The 21711-nt window shown below is 43.1% G+C and overlaps 1 protein-coding gene across 3 annotated transcripts in view; it reads right to left on the reverse strand.

Moving 5' to 3' along the window:
- The window catches only part of MIA3 (MIA SH3 domain ER export factor 3), a 37875-nt gene that overhangs the window by 10201 nt on the left and 5963 nt on the right, over positions 1-21711 (reverse strand). For all 3 annotated transcript variants that reach the window (XM_074949209.1, XM_074949208.1, XM_074949207.1), the window contains exons 3-13: positions 19760-19849; positions 15839-18791; positions 14194-14487; positions 10559-10692; positions 6930-7061; positions 5615-5636; positions 4183-4271; positions 3863-3940; positions 3662-3772; positions 2212-2283; positions 980-1084 (exon numbers count right to left, since the gene is read on the reverse strand). In XM_074949209.1, the coding sequence (XP_074805310.1) occupies positions 980-1084; positions 2212-2283; positions 3662-3772; positions 3863-3940; positions 4183-4271; positions 5615-5636; positions 6930-7061; positions 10559-10692; positions 14194-14487; positions 15839-18791; positions 19760-19849 (4080 nt within the window). The remainder of the gene's footprint in view (positions 1-979; positions 1085-2211; positions 2284-3661; positions 3773-3862; positions 3941-4182; positions 4272-5614; positions 5637-6929; positions 7062-10558; positions 10693-14193; positions 14488-15838; positions 18792-19759; positions 19850-21711) is intronic.

Raw genomic sequence — 21711 nt, forward strand, 5'->3', positions numbered from 1 at the left:
CTTAAATTAACCTGACATTTAACATGAGAGGATAGATAATCCCCGGACTACTTGAAAATCTAGGTGCTAGAAAATTTTCTGCAACTTGTATTGTTACATAGTTCTATGAATTTTAGTTCTCTTCACGCATCTATTATTCAACACTAGAGTCAAAGGGCTCATTTTTTCCTAAATAGTAGAAATTACCTGAAGGTTACCAGCATCCCAGCCACACCCCTAATATAGTAATCAATCTAAAGAGGGGCAGAAGAAAGACACACAACACAAGAGGTAGCTTTTGTTACAAAGATGGGTCACGTTTCAGGACCAAGGAAAAGACATAGCTTCAGAATGGCCTCTTGCATTCCAATATGTAGCAAGAGTACCAGTTCTTCACCAGGGCTTCAATCGGCCCTGTCCGTAAGTGGTAACATTAGTGTCTGAAATATTGCTTCTGATCAGACACTGGCCACCACATCAACAGTGCAACAATTTCATAGAAGGGTTAGCAGCTGGCTCACTGGAACTGGTGAAGCTTTCACAACATACAAATGGGAATCAACCTGCCTGTAAAGCTTTGGAAGACATCTGTCAATCAGGACTAACTCTGAAATAGTGGGCTTGAGTATTATCATACCTCTGGCTCATACCAAGATGATCCGATCAACATAAGATACTAATATTAGGATGATAGGAAGAAATGTGCTAAGACCACAAAGTGCAGAAAGGCTTGGTGTATCAGTGTATAAATACTTGAAAAGCAACAGTTTAAGGTTTGCATGTGCTGTGGAAACCTCCTTATAAATCCCATAGGTTTATTTATTCTAGTATTTGACAACAAGAATTAATTGCAGAAGAAATAGTTGTGGGACTTTTTTTTTTTTTTTTTTAAACAAAATGCTCAGTTTTCCAACAGACCTAGTGCACAGTGTAAAATACTACAGAATTCAAGGAAGAAATGCAGGTAGCATCAAAAGGCTAGTGAGCCTGAAATGCTTACTTGCTCCTTTCTCTTTTTGAGTCTAGCATTCTCTTCCTGTACATGACGAAGCTCAGACTTCACCTTTTCTTCACTTAGTTTAGCTTCATTGAGGACTATCTGAACCTACAAAATTTCAACATGTCATTTAAGAATTGTAAATTACGGATTATAAAATAGGAAAAAAAAAAAAAAAAAAAAAAAGGTTAAAAGCAAGCTCCTCCCCCATCCCCAACCTGGTAGGTTAAGATTTGCTATCAGATATTTGTGACAGTCTGGGGGTGCAATTTAGACTGGTGAGGAGTTGTGTCACTGCTTGCCCTGCAACCCCGGGTGCCTCACAATGCTTTGCTGTTGTAGTTCCCAATGTGGGATGCTTACAACCAAACTACAAGTATTCAGGTCACACCCTTAAATGTCTCTGTGGTAGACAGCCCTGGTTCAGCAGCTCTGACCCGATCAGCCTGTCTACAGTCCCACTCTGGCTTCCATCAGCCTTTTCTCTCTTTTTTTCTTTCTTTCTTTTTTAAACTAACCAGCAAGGTGACACCAACACACTCAACATCCCGAATTTTCCCAAAACCATATGCTCTGTAATGTCCCGTCACTTCCTGGATAGTTCAGAGAAATAATAAAGGTTTGTTTGTTCCTCTAAAGAGACAAAGCACATCAAGCTTAACTGGGATAAATACATCCTTCCATTTAAACACAGCACTGAGTTGGTTTATAGTAATAAAAAAACACATTTAACAACATTAGAACATAGGTTAAGTGATGCCATGTAAAAGAAAGTTAGAAAGGGTTACAAGTAAAACAAAAGTGAACACGTGCACGTAAAAGTCTAAAGCTTAATCTAGCAAGGTACAATCTTTGCCTAAGATCAGGCAGGTCCAGGCTGGGCTGGGTCAGGGCGCCTGTCCCCCAGCCCTGGCAGGTCCGGGTCGGGCTGGGTCAGGTCCAGGGGAGGGGGCGCCTCTTCCCCAACCACAGCAGGTCCGGGGCTGGGCTGGGGCCAGGGGAGGGGTGCCTGTCCCCCAGCCACAGCAGATCCAGGGGTTGGGGAGGGCATCGCTCCCTGCCATGGCCCTGAGGGCCTGTGCGGTGCTTATTAGGCAGCTGCGCAGCTTAGAGGGAACTTAGGTAAGGTGTAAATACATGAGTGCTTAAGGTCACAATCTTAATACATGAAGATAGCTGGTACAAAAACCAGCTTCCGAGAGTGACTCTGAAGGAAGATCTAGAAAGTGCTTTACCTCTGAAAGCTCTACAGAATGCAGCATGATAACTTCTTGGAGTTTCTCCAAAGCCGTCTGCATTTCAAATATCTGCATAAGAAAGAATTAAAGGTGATTCCATTTTAGCTTCACAATTGAAATTTAATTTCAGTTACTATTAAATAATATATTTTCGAGGTATTTGAACATACCCGAAACTCCAACCAAACTAGAGTTTCAGAGCCAGCCCTCATACTAATTGGAGCACAAACACGTTGCCACACCAGGGGCAGGGGAATGAAAAGAAAAGGATCAGTTTGGGACCAAGCTACGACCCTTGCTTTCTAAGCTAACCGTGTTTCAGGATCAGTTTCTCCAGCCTGAAGTGAAAGGTGCAGTTTGCTGCTGCCACCTAGCAACAACTTTTGACCAAACGAAAGACCACCACCGGAACTCAGTGGAATCTGAGTTTAGCCATCGTTGGGTACGTCTACATTGCAGCTAGGAGCATGCCTCCCAGGACACACACGAGCTCTGGTCAAGCTAGCATGCTAAAAATAGCGATGCGGATATTGAGAAACAGGCTAGCTGCCTGAGTACATGCCCACCCTGCTTCTAGGGTCCATATTCAGGTGAGTAGCTTACGCTGCTGCTCATGCTGCAACAGCCAGACTGCTGCTTTGAATATGCTAGTTCAGGGGTTCTCAAAATTCATTGCACTGCAACCCCCTTCTGACAACAAAAATTACTACACGATCCCGGGGGGGGAGGAGGGAGGGGTGGGACTGAAGCCTGAGCCTGCCCAAGCCCCACCACCCCAGACGAGGGTGGAGGGGAGAAAGGTGGGTAGAGGGCAAAAGCTAAGCCTGAGACCACTGCCCAGGACTGAAGCCCAAGGGCCTCAGCTTCAGCCCCAGGCCTCAGGAAGTCTAATGCCAGCCTTGGCAACCCCATTAAAATGGAGTCACATCCCACTTTGGGATCCCAACCCACAGTTTGAGAAGCGCTGTGCTTGGCCAGCGCTAGGGCACGTCTTTCTCCCCAGGCATGGAGACATGCTCCCAGCTGCAGTGTAGACATATCCTTTGTGTTAGGAGGATCAACATGAAAAGACTTGGATAAGGGCAAGGGAAATCTCAGAAAACTTCATCCTCGTAACAAAATTGAGGTTCCTAGGGAGATGGTAAAATTTCAGAAGATCGGTTAGGATAACTATTGGAACATAGTCTGAAACCAATATTGCAAGGAAATCCCAGAAAGCAATCTTTCTCCGTGGATTTCAGTGTTTCTGCTTTTGGTTGAGACAAAGAAGTGCAGAATCATGTGAATAAAAAGTCAGCCAAAACTCTACTTTGAGTTTTGGGAGAAGGTTTACTTCAGTTCTTTTTCTGAACTAGTTCACCCAGCCCTCCTCACCTCAGTAATTCAGGCACAGTGACTCCTGACATAAACCCCTTTAGGGCACCACTGGCCCTTACGGATATCTTACTTTGTCCTCTTTCTTCACATTCTGCTGTCTCTCTGTTTCTAGCATTGTTTGCACGTTTCTCAATCTGTCATCTAGGAGATGGTTTGTTTCTTCAAGCCCCTTGATAACATCCTGTAACAGAAACAATTCCCAACCAACTAAAGCACAGTATTTATTTCTGTATTTTCATGCACCTCATAGAAAGCATGAGCTGCTCCTTACCTTAAGTCCTGCAGCTTCATCTGAGAGACTAGTGTTCTGTTTCTGGGCCACCTTCACAGATTCCTTGGCTTCCTTAATCTAGGTGCACAGAAACAATACGATAACACCACAGGCAGTACAAACAAAAAATAGTATTACAATAAAAGTTTCGTGCATGTTATTTACAAACTGTGTCCCAGATGCCAAACAGAGAAACGTGACAGAAGACAATATGCCATGTAGGTTACAGAAATGATGCTAAGACATTAGCTGTTTATTCACTGTACAGTAAGCCAACGACAGACAATTAAGAGGCATGAAGTAGGCAAATAGTGCAATACCTTTTGATCATATTCTGACATCTTCTCTAAGATTTCTGTTTTTTCTTGTAGGAGATTTTTAATCTTTTCAGCAAGTTGCTTTTCAGTCACTAAGGGAAAAAGGATAAAGCTAATAATTGTACTCCACGTCCTGAGAGAAAACAAAGCTGCTGTCACCACTCTGTGGACTTTTTTCAAGAGAGGACTATATCACAAAGCAGGGCCTTGTGCATTCCACAGTTCCATGGCACTCACTCCTTCCTGCACAACTGTGCTATAGAACTTAAACTTTCATTTACATAAAGGGTTGGAAAGCAACTGGACACAGAGTTAAGTATTCCCCTGCCATGGGGAAACTTCAGCTGGTGTAGAGCTGATGTACCTGGCTCCTGTGCATCCTTCCTCACAGAGCACAGGAAGCATGGTCAGAGTAGGATGCATTCTGGTTATGCCCAGACAGCGCATGTTTCCTTGGGAACCACTGCAACCTCAGACAGCTCCAACTCACGTGGAGGTTGAGGTGGTGGCAGAGATCTGCCCCGAGACGCAGGAAACGGTAAATGGCTCCCTGATGGCTGGCTCTCTGTACTGCACCAAAACTAAAATCTATATAGCAGAGAATCTAGGCCAAGGTTTCTACTTCTCATGGCTATGAAGGAAACACTGAGAACATGAACAGATCCTAAACTGGTGAGCGGTGCTGGTGAGCTTGATGGAGCACTGCTCACCAGTAGAGTCCTTATAGGGAGTATTTCTCTGATGAAGCAATAGCCTGGAGAGGCGTGAACTTGCTCCTCCATCTAAACAGCTTGCTAAAATTGTCATCTTTAGGTTTCAGTGTTAAGTGTCAATATTATTTTGATGTTAATTTTTTTTGCAGAAACATCCAGCTAGTATGCTTATCCAAGTCCCAAATTGCTTCCCACATCTCCCCAGGTGTCATAAGCGCCAATTCTCCCATTTTCAAAACCTCCAGCTTCCTCAGTGACAATATCTGCAAGGAAGTTATGCATCCTCCCCATCCATGGCATGGGGCCCCAGTTATTGCTCCAGTAACCCATAAACTGCAGTGCAACTGCTGCCCCTCTCCTCCCCACTACACATGGGGTTTTGACACCCAACCTCTGCCCTACCGAGGGTGGCATTTGAAGTGTTGCGTGTGGCTTCTGCCTTTATCCTTAACTTGGAGGTGTGGGCTGTAGCGATCAGAAGGCCTAGTATCCAATGTTTCATCTTAATCCAGGCAGCCAATTTGTGCAGCACCGTATCTTTTAATATTAAGCGCTGCCACAGCACAGCACACATGGCTCATACTGGCTTCCCCTAGCATATACAATAATCTTAGATATGTGTTCTCTTGGAAAGGAAAAGATGACTAATACTAGCCCTCATAACATGTTCAAAGTCTTTAAACAACGACAGCAAGAACACTGAAAAGCATAAAGAATCTTACCTTGATACATTCTACTCTTTACCTACAGGAGAAAACAAGAACAAAAGGAAGTGGTCACAAAAAGAGTTATTCAAAAGCTTCTATGAATCCCCCCCCCAAAGGGGGGAAAACAATTGTGAGAGGGAGATAGTTAGCCTTAAATGTATGTGGACTGAATTAGCGTATGGAAAGATCTACATATATATCACTGCCAATTAAAGTGTCAAGTAACATTGAATAAACAAGCTTAGCTAATAAAAGCTTCTAGGCTAATGCCCTATTTCAGAGCCTGGGAAAAGGACTGTTTATTCAACCATTAGGAGGGCACAAATAACCCAAATTAGAATAAATTAAAAAAATATTAACCAACTGTACATCAAATGATCATCCTGAATTTGTAGAAGTTAAAGGGTGACACACAAACCTAGCTGCAATCAACTAGTTAAAATGAACTACATTTGTATGGAAATTACTATTTTCCAAGCAAATACTACTTTAAAAAAAAAAACAAAAAAACATAAAACTCTCCTTCTTATGCCCTTATAAATTAAGAAGACTTTGCGTGAGATCCGGAACCAGTGAATTAACCAACAAAGCTAGAGTGATGAAAAATCAATGCTGTCCCAAAACATGTTTGTTTTCCATATTATTCTACTTTAACACAGTAAGTGGCATTGACAAATGTGTAGAATTTTTAAGTGCTTACTCTCCTTTAATTTAAAGGTTGCAAAATAAATTGGCACTTTAACAATCTAACTTTAAATACTAATTCCCACATAGATGACACTGGAAAAGAAATTTGAAGGCTGGTCAGGGATAAATACTTTGCCTGGGGATTTGTTTGTGGAAAGGGAAATGTTAAACATTTTATGTGGAGTGGGCAAGAGGTGAGTATGGGGAGGGGCTCTACAGCTGCAATGAAGACTAGATCTCCTACCAGGGAACCTGAAATGGTCAGCTGAGTGGTCAAATGCTTGTTATGTAGTTGGTTGGGGATTCAATCAGGCATTTAGGAGGCACAATTTGCATAGACAATTTTACTCTTCCTCAGCATTCTAAGGTTTCCATAACAACTCCCTGCAATCCTGGAATTATACATTGACAGTTACTGACATTTTCACTGTGATAGTTTGATAGACTCACTCCATAACTTAAAGAATATTGGTTTCAGTTTTAAAAGAAACTGTTAAACACTAAATTAATGTTAATGATCTAGATGGTAAAGGAAAGAAAAATATTGCTTTGATACTTGTAGCATTACAAGTACTCAGCCATAAAGGCCCAACATCACAAAGGACTAAACATCAGTATGCTCATAAACTTGAAGTGTACTTACTGAAAGGCAGGTTCTCCAGAACAGTATACCTAAAGTAGCAATTCCCACCAAGGCAGTGATAATGATGGGCTCCCATGGAAGTCCATGGAAGTCAGGCCCAGGCCGAATGTCCTCAGGCAGCGTAGCAATCAACTAAAACAACAGGGTTGACAACCATGATTTAAAAACAAAACAAAAACAGACCTTTTAATAAAATACACAGGAAGAGCAAAAGAAGGAAAACAATCATCTACCCATAAAACCAGAGAGGACTATCCAAAGACTTCTAGGGTAGTCATAATGGTCTCAAATGGCCTGCAAAGAGCTCAGCACTAGAACATGCCAAGTAAATGTAATTAGCCTAAAGAAGCATCTGTGGAGCCATGAAGAAGCTTGATGGTTGGGTTTGGCAACAAAGATGCAAGCAATCTGATCACATTTCTACTTGAAAATATTTTTGAATATCTGAAGAACCTGGAAGTAAGGGGCTTCTATACAATTTAACCATCCAACACTCCCTAGAAGCCACCAGCTTCTTTTTAAAAACAAGGCCAAGTGGATCACAGACATTTGTGGTTATACATAACTAATCAATTAGCTCTTCAGCACATGAAGTCATTCCTTTTTACATTTCCTGTCATTAGCACTATACTGAAACCATAAGAAAATATAATGAAACTTGATAGTCTGAACAATTTCTCACTTCCCTAGCTTCATCCTTGTCAAATGGTCTCTTCCCATCCCTGATATAAAAGTGAGGCTGGATAAGTTAAATTAATTTTAAACACATTTAGCCCCACAGTCCTCTTTTCAACCACACAACTAAAACATGCAATCTTCAATAACCTTTGAAAAAATAAATGTTAAAAGCTCCAGATCCAGCTCATCCAGAGTTCTGTATTGTTTCAACAGTCTTTTTGACTATACAATGCACTTACATACCAAAAAAATCATAATACCAATCCACAAGCCTAAGCGAAAGACAACACAGCCCACAACAGTCCATCTAATGTTAGAGGGACAAAAACCCCTCCCGATTTTCCTACTTTGTTTCTCATACCTGCAAGCTTTAGGTAAAAGTGATTTGTGACATTCTGGAAGAGAATGGGAGTCACCTGACAAAGCCGAGGTCCATGACAGCATTATAATAGAATATATTTGGTCAACGGTGATAAAATAACAAACAGCAGCAAAATGGAAAGAACAAGTAATGGCAAGAGAATGTACTCCCTGGCTGGGAAGTTACTGAACACTGAGGAAAGGAAGATTCTCTTGCTCCCCCAACACACCCAAGGCCTAGCTCTCAATAACCAGCCATCCCCTCCTTCTCACCCCCCTCGCCGCCCACTGACAACTGACCCACCGCCTGCAGGCGAGGAGGGGGTCGCCCCACTCCGTGCCCCGTCCCAGGCCAGGCTTCCGTGCTGGCTCGCCGCCCCGCCGGGTCAGTGTGTTACGACGGGAAGGGGGAGGGGAACAGGCCGGCGGGTGGTGCAGTGACTACGGGCCAAGCTCGCGGCGCTCGCTCCCCCGGCGGCCCCCGCACCCGCTGCCACACGCGGCTGGGAGGCGCCGGGCAAAGGGGGCGGGGGAGAGGGTTCGGGCCCCGGCTCGGGATCCCGGGGCGCCCTCTGGGCAATCCACGCGAGCCGCCCGGGGAGGGGGAGGTGCCGGGAGGCCGGGGGCTCCCCCCTTCCCCGGCTGCCCGCGCCCCGCTCCCACCTGCAGCAGCCGGCCCATGAGGGCGGCGTATCCGCGGGACAGGGGCCCCAGCAGGAGCGCGGCGGGGCCGGCGGCGGTGGCGGCTGCCCCGGGGGGGGCCGTGGGCTCCATGGGGAGAGGGGACCGCGGTCGGCGGCGCTGAGCGAACTTCGCCTCCTTCGCTAGCCCACAATCACACGTCACCTCACGGTGACCCCGGCGCCGGCCGCGCGCGTCATCGCCCGGCGCCGGCAGGGGAGGCGCGGGAACCCGGAAGCGGGGCGGCCCCGAGTCCCCGGCCTGAGCCACGTGGGGAGGGGGAGACGCTCCACCCCGCCGGGCGGAGCCGGGCAGTGCGCGAGCCGCGATGCCTTGTGCTCCGCGCGCCGCCGGGCCGGGCCCCAGGCTGCGCTGGAGGAGCGGCGGCTCCGTGTCCTGCCCGCGTGTCTGCAATCCCAGGCCGCTCCCCCTGCCCAGCCTACGCAGCTGCCAGCAGAGCCTGCGCCCCAGAGAGCCTCAGCCAGCTCTTCGGCCGGGCTGACCTGTCCCGCTATCCCTGGCTATGCCTAGCGGGCACCGAGCACTAAGGGGGGGTGATTTGATATCATCTTAGTTACCCAGTACAGCTTGCGTGTGGGCACATGCCAGGTTTAGCTTGTGTCTGTAGATATGCAAGTGCAAGCTAAATAGAGATGGACGATTTTCAAGCAATGTGAGCCCACACCCAAAAGCGGTTGGCATAATCTAAACCCATTCAAGCTAAAGTGGTGCAACTTCTCTGTTTATACAAGCCCTCAGAACTCACACACCGAATTTAATTTCATGTATTCCTACAATACAATCCTCTTTATAAACAATTTTCCATTTGGATGGGGTCATTTACTATACTATACTATAGTATAGTAAATATTATACTCATGTACTAAAAGGTGGGTAGAAAGTTGGCTAGATTGTCGGGCTCAACGGGTAGTGATCAATGGCTCCATGTCTAGTTGGCAGCCGGTGTCAAGTGGAGTGCCCCAGGGGTTGGTCCTGGGGCCGGTTTTGTTCAATATCTTCATAAATGATCTGGAGGATGGTGTGGATTGCACTCTTAGCAAATTTGCGGATGATACTAAACTGGGAGGAGTGGTAGATACGTTGGAGGGCAGAGATAGGATACAGAGGGATCTGGACAAATTGGAGGATTGGGCCAAAAGAAACCTGATGAGGTTCAATAAGGATAAATGCAGGGTCCTGCACTTAGGACGGAAGAACCCAATGCACAGCTACAGACTAGGGACCAAATGGCTAGGCAGCAGTTCTGCAGAAAAGGACCTAGGAGATTCTACCACCTCCCTAGGTAACGCATTCCAGTGTTTCACCACCCTCCTAGTGAAAAAGTTTTTCCTAATATCCAACCTAAACCTCCCCCACTGCAACTTGAGACCATTACTCCTTGTCCTGTCATCTTCTACCACTGAGAATAGTCTAGAACCATCCTCTTTGGAACCACCTCTCAGGTAGTTGAAAGCAGCTATGAAATCCCCCCTCATTCTTCTCTTCTGCAGACTAAACAATCCCAGTTCCCTCAGCCTCTCCTCACCACCTAGGTGGTGAAACACTGGAATGTGTTACCTAGGGAGGTGGTAGAATCTCCTTCCTTAGAAGTTTTTAAGGTCAGGCTTGACAAAGCCCTGGCTGGGATGGTTTAATTGGGGATTGGTCCTGCTTTGAGCAGGGGGTTGGACTAGATGACCTCCTGAGGTCCCTTCCAACCCTGATATTCTATGATTCTATGATTTAGTCCCCCACTCCCTAAACAGCTTTCTTTGCAAACAACCCATTTTTCATACATTTCACAAAACTGTTTTGGAGATGCCTCAGTAGGCCAACTATAAATGCTCAATTTAAAAAAAATCAACATAAAATTAAATAATTTTAAAAAGTACATGCCATACTGTACTTACAATATCAGTGAATGGTCGCATGTTTTCTTTAGCTAAAACAACCACATCATTGAGAGTTATATGCGGTACAGCAGGATCTGCTTCTAAATGAGGACTTTCAGTCTTCACAGTATCATCCAGAGTAGTAACTATACCTTCGTTAAAAGGAGGAAAATGTTAATTTTGGAAATATTTTAAGTAAACCTACAGTACTCCTTAGTATTTATTCCTAGGCCCTGTCTACAATATGGAAGTTTTCTAAAATGAGCGTTCACATGGTTGTGAGACCAAGGATTGGACCTCAGAAGTACCTGGCTCATAGACTTCTGATCTAACAATTCTTCACCATGGAATTGTTGCTGTGGCAAGAGATGCATGTGCAAATTCTTTCTCCACCATTACCGGGAATTCCTACTAATAGCACCTGAAAGTGCTGTTTGGCCACTCCTGATCGAAAATTGGGCTATCATGTATATGTACTTACGTTCAGCTTTATGTCAGCCAAAAACTAGGGCTAATTTTTTGGGAGTGGTTATCTTATATCAAAGTCAGATTGGAAAGAGCGGATGATAGAAATTAGCTCTGCAGAAGTTGAATGGCAGAGGTACAGAGTCCATAAACTCCACATGCTCCCTAGTGCCTCATCTCTTGCCTGTCTAAGGCTATGTCTACACTACCACGGTAAGTCGACCTAAGCTACGCAACTCCAGCTACATGAATAATGTAGCTGGAGTGGACGTATCTTAGGTTGACTTACGGGGTCCACACTACGCTGGGTTGACAGGAGACATTCTCCTGTCAACTTACCTTACTCCTCTCGTTCAGGGTAGAGTACTGGTCGACTGGATAGTGATCTCCGGTCAATTTGGCGGGTCTTCACTATACCCACTAAATCGAGCCGAGTGCATCGATCCCCGGGGTGTGGATGGGGCGGGGGTACTGTAGACATAGGCTCAGGGTTGGTCATCTCAGGAAGGACTTGCTGCCAGCCCTGTTGGTTTCCTACTACTGTATATACTCATTTCTAAGCTTACTTTGCTTACAAGCGAGTAAACGATTTTTAATTTAATTTTACATGGAGAGAGTTGAGGAGGAATCTCTGCTAAATTCTTTCAGTAAATGGTGATACTTTTCTCCTGTTCTGTAGGTGCAAAAGCAGGATTCCGAGGGATTTAGCGTTCTTAGAAGGCAATGTTAATATACTAAATGTAGATGAGTCTGGCCTGAATCCGCTTTAGTTTTAGGACCTTTCACTCTGGATCCAAACTTAATAATTCTGACCCATCTCATAGAAATATAGGAATTGTCAGACTGCTAATCTGGTCCATCTAGTCCAGTACCAGAGGCTTCAGAGGAAGGTGCAAGAAACCCTTTGCCAGACAACTGTGGAATCAGCAGGCCATTAGCGCAGGTTTTTCCTAACCCCTTTAAATTAGAGGTTGGTTTATGCCCTAAAGCATGAGCATTTATATTTTTACATCATCTTTCTCTCCAGCATACCTCTGGCTGATCTTTAACTAAAATACCTAACATGATTTTTTTACTCTTACTGTCATTACATCGTATATATCATTAGGCTCTAAGCAAAATAAGCAGTCATGAGATAAGAGGAAAGGTCCTCTCACAGATCAGTAACAGGTTAAAAGATAGGCAACAAAGGGTAGGAATAAATGGTCAGATTTCACAATGGAGAGAGGTAAATAGTGGGGTTCCCCAGGAATCTGCACTACGATTGTGGTGTTCAACCTATTCAGAAATTATCTGGAAAAGGGAGTGAACCTGAGGTAGCAAAATTTGCAGACGATACAAAAATCACTGAACATAGTTAAGACCAAAGCTGAATGCAAAGAGTTACAGACAGATCTCACAAAACTGGGTGACTGGACAACAAAAAAAATGGCACATAAAATTAAATACTGATAAGTGCAAAGTAATGCACATTGGAAAACATATAATCCCAACAATACATACAAAGTGATGGGGTCAAAATTAGCCATTACCACTCAAGAAACAGATTTTTGAGTCATTGTGGATAGTTCTCTGAAATTGCTGGCCCAGCAGACTGAAGTCCTCTGTCTAGCCACAGATAACACAAAGGCACCGATGGTACCATTGCAATTTACTCTACAGTGCTCAGCCATTGTGACTCAGTCCTAACCTGGACTCACTTGTAGGAGTAAAAGGACAGCTCCAGGCCCATTCAAGCCTTATCCTCTCCACTGAGACTGCAAACAACGGGCTTGGAGATGTGGACATTTTTGTCCACTGGGAATTGAATAGTTGCCATTTCACATATGCCAAACAGTCATCAGACGGTCCTGTGAGCCTGGGCTGAATTCAGAAAAGGACAGGCTCCATTCCCTAAAGTGAAAATCTTATTGTATGCAGCACTGGGTAGATTTTTACAGCGCTGTATACATTTTTTTAAAACAACCAGCTACCAATCCTCTGAGCCATATCACTTCCATTTCCTCTTTATAGTTAGCTTATGACTATTTTAAATTTGAAATTCGTATAGTGTGTTGATATGTCATAGAAGTTTTATACTGGGTAACTAGAGATTAATGTGAATCACTTTCTCTCAATCATGTGTAATAGTAAAGTGAGAAGAAAAGATGGTCTAGTGCAGGGGTGGGCAAACTACGGCCCAGGGGCCACATCCAGCTCTCCAGACGTTTTAATTCAGCCTTCGAGTTCCCGTCGGGGAGCGGGGTCCAGGGCTTGCCCTGCTCTGGCGCTTCAGCTTGGGAGCAGGGTCGGGGGCTTGTCCCACTCCGCGTAGCTCCTGAAAGCAGCGGCATGTCCCCTCTCCAGCTCCTATGCGTAAGGGCAGCCAGGGGGCTCCACATGCTGACCCCACCCCAAGAGCCGCCCCCACAGCTCCCTTTGGCCGGGAACCGCGGACAATGGGAGCTAGGGGGGCGGCGCCTGCGGATGGGGCAGCACGCAAAGCTGCCTGGCCGCACCTCCATGTAGGAGCCGGAGGGGGGACATGCCGCTGCTTCTGGGAGCTGACTGAGGTAAGCCGCCTGGAGCCTGCAATCCTGACTACCTCCCGCGTCCCAACCCCCTGCCCCAGCCCCGATTCCCCTCCTGCCCTCCAAATCCCTTGGTCCCAGCCTGGAGCACCCTCCTGCACCCCCAACCCCTTATCCCCAGCCCCACCCCAAGCCAGAACCCTCACCCCCCCCTCCTGCATCCCAACCCCCAATTTCATGAGCATTCATGGCCCGCCATACAATTTCCATATCCAGATGTGGCCCTCGGGCCAAAAAGTTTGCCCACCCCTGGTCTAGTGGTTAGGGAGCTAGCCTAGGGAAACCCTCACAGGGATGTTGTGAGGATAAATACATTAAAGACTGGGAGGTACTCTCAATTACTATGGTAATGGGAGCCATATAGGTACCTAAGATACAAAGTTAGATTGTCCATCAGGTTCGGCACACCAGTCTGAGTATTAATATTAGAAACTGCATTTGTGCTGTTTTTGTAGTGCACAAACACAGCAAAAGACTCTCTGTTCACTTCAACAGGAGCTGAATTGTGCAATTATCAGAATCATTCAAAGCTTTAGGCAGAATTTGCCAGGCATAACATATTAATGTCACTTCAGCCATACTTCTCTTTAAAAAAATTTAAAACATCAAGAAAGTTACCTGCAGCCAAATCTTCTCTGTTACTCTGAATTGGCCCAAGGGACATATCCGTCAGTGGCAATCCCTTCTCAGTATCAAGGATTTCCTGGGTTTCCTTTTTATCCAAGAGCCCCACCTCTTCCAAAATATTCATATCTGGCTCAGGCTCCCTCAGGTTTAGAGCCTCCTCCTCCTCCTCTTCAATATGCTGTACTGGCCTCTCATCTTCAACTTGTGGGAACTTCTGACCAATTTCTTCAGCTGAACTTGGGCTTCCCACAAGATGGCTGTCATATTCAGTTTCTTTTACAGTATCTATAGTAGAGAGAAAAGCATGGATGTGGCATAGTTGGCTTGTCTTTCTCACTGGCAGCTGTGTTCAGTGAAAGATATTTGAAGACTGTGATTGAGAAAGCCTTACCGATATCATCCACTAAATATATTCTTCCAGATGGCTATTTTTTTGTTCTAGCATATTTTTAGGCAAATTTCAGTGACACCCTATTAAATATTTGCGTGGAAATTATGCCAGGTAAAAACACTGACCAGATGGAAGAATTTAGTTTTACTGTGTCTCAGTAACAAGAATGTATCAGAAAATAAACGGCCAACTATTTGCTTCTGTTAAAAGGGCCCTATTTATACTAGGGTTTTGTACTGCCCTTTATCTTTGTCCCCATCACTATTATCTGACTAATCAGGCAGGCATCAGCAAGTCTCTGGTGGACTTCATGGTGCCTGTGGCTCACCTTCCTTGCCAAGGTTGGCATACTGAGTATTTCCTCCACTCATTCACAGTGTTTTGATGATATTGTGGTGATAGGATTCTTATCTAGATAATTTTTCAGTGCCTAAGTTTAATATAAAATCATTGCACATATCAGATAATGGCACACTAGTTAAAGGGAAAAACAACGAGGAGTACTTGTGGCACCTCAGAGACTAATAAATTTATTTGGGCATAAGCTTTTGTGGGCTAAAACCCACTTCATCAGATGCATGGAGTGGAAAATACAGTAGGAAGATCTATATAGAGAGAGAGTACATGAAAAGATGGGATTGCCTTACTAATTCTAACAAGACAATTCAATTAAAGTGGACTATCATCATCAGGAGGAAAAATCACTTTTGTAGTGGTAATCAGGGTGGCCCATTTCAAACAGCTGACAAGAAGGTGTGAGTAACAGTAGTGGGGAAAATTAGCATGGGGAAATAGTTTTTAGTTTGTTGCTATGGAAGTTCAGCACCTACTACATATTTCTAAAAATTCACTGCATGCCTCTAATTTTTTTTTAAATGAGGCCCTATGTGGATGGGTCTTTCCTGCCACATCCAATCACTTCAGTCTCATATGCAGGAGGCCTGTTCATCAGAATGAAGCAGATGGTTGAGGCTCAATAACCATCATCTCTCTCAGGGTTTATATGGCCATCAGCACAGTATCTGGGCCCTTCCACATAAAAATTGATTAGCAACAGTGAAGTCCCAAATGGAGTCTGGGTTTCTTTCCTCCCCTCCCCACCCTACCCCACCCAATTATGCTATAAAAACTCTACTTGGAGTAGGATTATATGTTTGTTTTAGGGTTTTTTTCCTCCATAGACAAGCAAAAAAAAAAAAAAAACCCTCAACTTCCCCTGAGCAATTGTCAAACCTAAGATCCTACCTGTATCATGCATGCTATAATCCTTTTCATGTTCTGAAACGGACACAAGTGGTGCACTCTCACTAACAGATGAGTATTTGTGCCTTAACAAATATATTATTTCCTGAACATCATCCATCAGTGCAGCTTCTTCATCCCACAAATCTATTTCTTTCACCACCTCTTCTTTATTTTCTGCTTGCCTTGCATCTAAAACATTTTCCACAATATCCATTATCCTAGATTCTGAAAATGTAAGGATCTGGTCCAAAGCTTGTTGGATATCCTGATAATCATGATTACCCTCCTGAGCAAGATCCAGCTTCAACTTCATGTTGTGAAACATGGCTTCTACCCTGACAATGTGCTGGGGCCCAAGATACTTTTGTAAACGTGCCACTCGCTTTTCATCAAGAAATTCTTTTATTATAATAAGCTGCTTCACAGCCTCTCTGTATTCTGGCTCCACAGCTTCATTTGTGGTTACAGAAGTATCAGCAGGCCCTGTCTGCTCTGTTACGTTCTGAAGATCTTTCAGGTCTTTCTGCACGAGATCCTCTAGGAAAGGATCTTCTGTTTGATTAAAATCATTTTTGCTGTCCACTGTTTCAAGAGACTTGTCATTTGGCAAAGTCCTTTCATCCTCTTCTTCCACTTCAGGTGCTACTAATGTGTCTTCTGTTTCTGGAGACTCATCGTCTTCTTCCATCTCATTCAGTTTAGCTGCACTGAATTGTATATCCTCCTCTTCATTCTTGGTCTCACTCAAATCTTGCATGCTGTTCTTTCTGGCATGCATAAACATTGTGTTTGCTTCCTCTCCTGTTTCATCGCTCTCATAAACAGGATTAGCAGTTCCTGAAATAGCTCCATCTGGTATTTCCAATTCTAGGTTTGTACTTTCTCCATCTAATTTATTACTCTGTCTATTTGCAAGCCTCTCTTTTGACAATGCTGCACTTGCAGCATTGTCATCTTCTAATAGTTCTTCCTCTGCTTGACTTAGGTCATCATCTTCTTCAGCTTCCAACTCTTCAGACTGAAGTTCTGGTTTTACTGTTTTTTCTCCAACTATATCGGTTCCAAGAGCTTTGTCTTTAGTTTCATCCCAACTATGAGCAGTGTCTTGTTGGGTCAGCCTCTCTGTGTCAACATCCTGTGCAGTCTCTGTGGATATTTCACCAATACTTTTTTCTAGTGTCTTCTTGCCTGTGTTTCTGGAAAGCTCTTGTTCCACATCTTCCTCCGAATACCTGGTCTTGTTTTCTTGTTGCTTAGATTGCTCAACAGCTGCTTTACTTGTATGCTGATTGTTCAGGTCTTCCTTTTTTTCCCTTAGTATTTCAGTTTCTTCCTTAATAGCAACATTTGTTTGATTCTCATTCTCAGGCACCCTTGTTTGTTCAAAATCCTCTCCATCTTGTTGAATATCTTGTTTCTCTGTAGCAGATGTTTCATGCTCTCTTTTGCCTTCTAAGAGGTCAATATCCCCTAGGTCACTTTGGGATGCACTTTTTAGCTCCTCCAGTGGTTCTGGTAGAAAATTCACAGATTGCTGGTCCCCAGCTGCCTTTTTCCCCTTTATTTTCTTCCATAATGTGTTGGGTTTTGTATCATTTTCCAAGCTGTCCTCCAAAATCTCCTCCTCTGCCTTTTCTTTATCTTTCAATATTTTATGAAGAGTAATTCCTTCTGGATCATCTTTGATGTTGCCTACAGGTGGTTTTAAAGCTTCTTGCTTTTCTTCAATGGATAGTTTAGACTCCAGGCTAGGAATAGCTCTAGGATCATGCACAGATGTGCCGCGCAGTTCTTCAGTAAATGATTCTGTCTTATCATCCAGGAACTCTTCCTCATACTGTTCAGTTTTGTTTGTTTTTTCCTTTGGATCTTGGCCATTTACAACATGTTTTTCCTTTTTGAGAAGGTATTCTTCAGTTAGATTGTCAAGCTGAGCTGTTGCTGCTGTTTTATCCTCCTTACTAACTGGGATCACCTCATCCTCTTCCTCCTTTTCTTCCAACGAATCAGACTTGCCCACATCCGTATCATCATTTGTTCTTGCACCCCGTCTGAGAGTTGGAAAGATGGTATCCTCTACAGTTGTTAATAAACCGAAATAGTCTTTTTTCTCATTATTTCTTTGGGTAATTAACTCTGCAGCATCCTCAATGGTTTCATAAGGTTTATTCTTTTCTGACTCACGGTCAGCATATTTATCAGCTGAATGCTTCTCAGCTTCTGAGTCCACTGGGGTTTCTTCTTTTGTAAATGATAGCAAAGGGATTTCTTCAGATTGTTCCTTAAGATCTTCCAGCAACTCTGTGTCATGAGAATCAGTATTCAAATCTTCATTAAAATCATCCTCCAGTGATGTCACAAGGCTAGTCATCTCATCATCAGACACAAGGGCATCTGCAGTTGAACCAAATTTTGTTTTCAAGTCCATAGACAGTTCTCTGTTTAAAAGTGTATAGGCATCAATCTCCTCACTCTCCTTATCTGATTCTTTGGCTGTACCCTGAGGATTATTAGAATTTTTGGCATTTTCACTTTCTAGCACTTTTTCTTGTAGCATTCCTTCTGAGTGAGGATGTGCAATTTGGTCTCCCTGAGACTTTTTTTCATGGCTATATATGTTGAGGTCATCCCTCTCAGATTTGAGGAGTCCCTGTACATTCTCAGTGTTTTCAGAAAGAAAACTGCCTTTTTCTTCTGTTTTGGTGAGGACTTCCTCGTTTTCTTCTGGACCTGGCTCAAGAACATCAGTCTCAGAAACATCAAGGGGCTTTACAGTATCAGACCCTTCTGTCTCCTCCTCCTTTTTGGTTTCTTCAAAAACTTCTGTCCCTGGAGCATTCAATTCAGCTTTGCCCCTGTTCACCACAGTTTCTTCTGAAGATTTTAAAAGCTCATCCACGTTATAGTTATCAAAATCATCTTTTCCTCCATCAAAACAAACAAAATCCGTTTCCTGGAACAGAGGGGGAAAAAGCATTGTCAGTTGTCAGAGAGTTTTTTCTATTACATTGATGTGAAAGGTTCAAACAATTTTCTTTACCATTATGTATGTTTCTACATTTTTCCATTAACTGGGGACTAAATCTTTAAGTCCGTAATCAAAACTTCCATTGACTCAATGGGAGTTTTGCTTGAGTAAGGACTGAGCAGGAAAACCAAGTAAGGACCTTAGGATTCCAAGCAGCGGGCTAAATCCTAAGCAGTAATGAACAGATAGGGAGTCAATGGCAGAGTTGGTTATATTTTAAATAAACTATCAGGTGCACCTTTGAAATTGGAACTATTGTCAGTAAAATGGCAAGGACAAGTTCTTCTTTATCAAGTGGTTAGCACATAGCGGGTGCCGCCATAAATAAATAGTGACACAAACTAAAGGTTTGTACTTACACGATACATATGGGCCAAAATACAGTCTGATCCTGCAACCCTTACTCACATATGTATTTCCAGTAACTACAATCGCATTAGCCATGTCAATAAGAATTGCCGAATCAGACTGATAATCTATACGCTAATAGAATAAAGCAAACAAAGAGGCTTACACAATTCCAAAGTTTTTCTCTAAGTTCCAGAAGTTCTGGGAAACAAACCTATTCATTCAGAGTTTGTATGAAACAGCCTCCATACAACCCAGCTAGTAACACTTCTTCAGGGATTCTGAGACCATTCTATGTATAGTTATTTAGTCACTTTTTGTCAGAAGAAAGAATGCTTCATTTAAGACAAATCCAGTGTTCAAATTATGGTGGATATAGACATATATACACACAATATTAGTTCACGGACTGAAAAGTAATTACAGTTTTTTTTCTTCTAGGGTTATTGAGGTTCCAGTTCTCTCTCTCACTGATTTCACTCACAGTTCAGGAATGAGCCATAAGTATAATAAAGCCAGTCAAAAAAGTCACAATCAAAACTTACATCTGTTGGTAGTTCTAGCTCATCACTGGTATTATAAATATAATTTATTTCAAGTAAATCCTTTGGAAAATATCCAAATTCACTGCCAACCTGCCAGAATAAAAAACAACAAAACGAAAAGAAAAGTTTCAATGTAAAGACGCTTGTAAAGCCACATTAGGAAAAAAGCGACTTTAAAAATACAATTAGTAGTTAAGAATATATCAAGTTAGATATCAAACCTAAATATTTCTAGACATACAGGTTGTTACCACAATAAATTGGAGAAACAGAACAGTAATACATTACACTTTCAATGGTTTAATTTGAGATTCTAAACATTAATTAAGCCTCACAACACCTTTGAGAAGTAGGGAAGTATTTCTACACCCCTTTCAAAGACAGGGCCAGCTAAGGCATAGGGCCACATAGCAAGTTATGGGGAGAGTTTGGAATGAAACCCAGGAGTCATGGCTCATAACATACTCTCACTGACTTCACAAATGCTCCGACCACTTTCTTGTGCACAATTAGCAAAAATATCTTTTCGTGATAAGGCCTACCTGTCTGCAAAAATGTTACATTTTTAAAGCAGACAACCAACCTTCTCCATAACTTTATACCTCTCACTTCACATTTTGGAAAGATTTCTTAAAGCCAGCTGTTAGAAAACACATAATTGCACCTGAGCTATTGCAAATTGCTGAACAGTAGCCTTTTATCACCACTAGTATTATCTACCTTAGTATCAGTGTGTAAAATGTGACCCTCTTTGCAAACACACTTGTTCTTCGGTAGCTAGTGTTTCCATGTGAGCAATAGCTGCAGGTGGTCAGTTAAGAATAAGGTGATGTGGTGATCAAACGCAAACAGTAGGAGACAAAAAGCTCTCTTATCACTCACTAGTTAAAGATCCACAGAATAATGCTCTCACTTGGAAGCTCTGATAGCTGCTGTCAGGAAGCCAATATGAATAGCATAGTATTGCTTCAAAGATTAGATAGCCAAAGCAATGAGAAACTGGTGGACACCCTATTAAGAGTACAGAGTCCCTAGAAAGCCAAAATATGCTCAAGAAGAAAGCACTGCTCACTTCCTCGATATCTTGATGTTTTTATTGTCGGGGCAAGAAGGCAATTGCCAATTTTCTTGGAGAGTATGCGTGAAGATCGTTCAATTAAGGATCAAAATAAAAAAAGAACATAGTTCACCCTCAGATGGGACACACTCTGATATCGATTACACTGGTTTATAAATCCAGAGTAGCTTCAAACTGCTCAGTGAAGCTCTCTGGATTTGCCACGGTGCAAATAATATTAGAACTTGGTCTAGGTGTGCAATACATAGACCTAGTAATACACTCACAAATGAATGAAATACTGAAGGGATATGGAGTTACCTTTTTAAAATATTTACCATTCAAATCCTAAATGAAATAGTTGTGGAACCTAGTTACGTAACAGTAATGTTTACGCAATTGATATCAATTTTTTGTATACACTGCAGGGAGAAGTAACTGCTACCATGTTAAAGAAAACCCTGTGTATTATATTTGCGATAGGAGCAAGCCAAGTAACAGGGAGTGTGCAATTAGCCTAGAAAGGCTAGTTCTAAATCCCTTCCCCTTTACTCCCATAGTATTATTCTATCTTTTTCTTTGCCAGCTAATATTCCATTTTTCAAAGACTCTTTCACGTGCAAAAGCCAAAGCCTCAAAGTAGCTTCCTTAGGGACTAATCGTAATGACGACAATTAGGCATCACGATTTCACACTACTTTACTATAATCCAAGCTTCCAAGCATACAAGTCCCTTGCCATGACCCAGTTTGCAACTTAACATGGCCTATGACAGAAAAACTTATTCCTATATATTGCCATGCATGCAAAGAAAAATATTCTTTATTCTATTCAGTAGTGATTGAGGCTTGAAAGGAAAATAGAATGTCATGGCAGAGAATGGAGGGGAAAAAAT

Source organism: Natator depressus, chromosome 3, assembly GCF_965152275.1.
Source record: "Natator depressus isolate rNatDep1 chromosome 3, rNatDep2.hap1, whole genome shotgun sequence".
NCBI classification, from domain to species: domain Eukaryota; kingdom Metazoa; phylum Chordata; order Testudines; family Cheloniidae; genus Natator; species Natator depressus.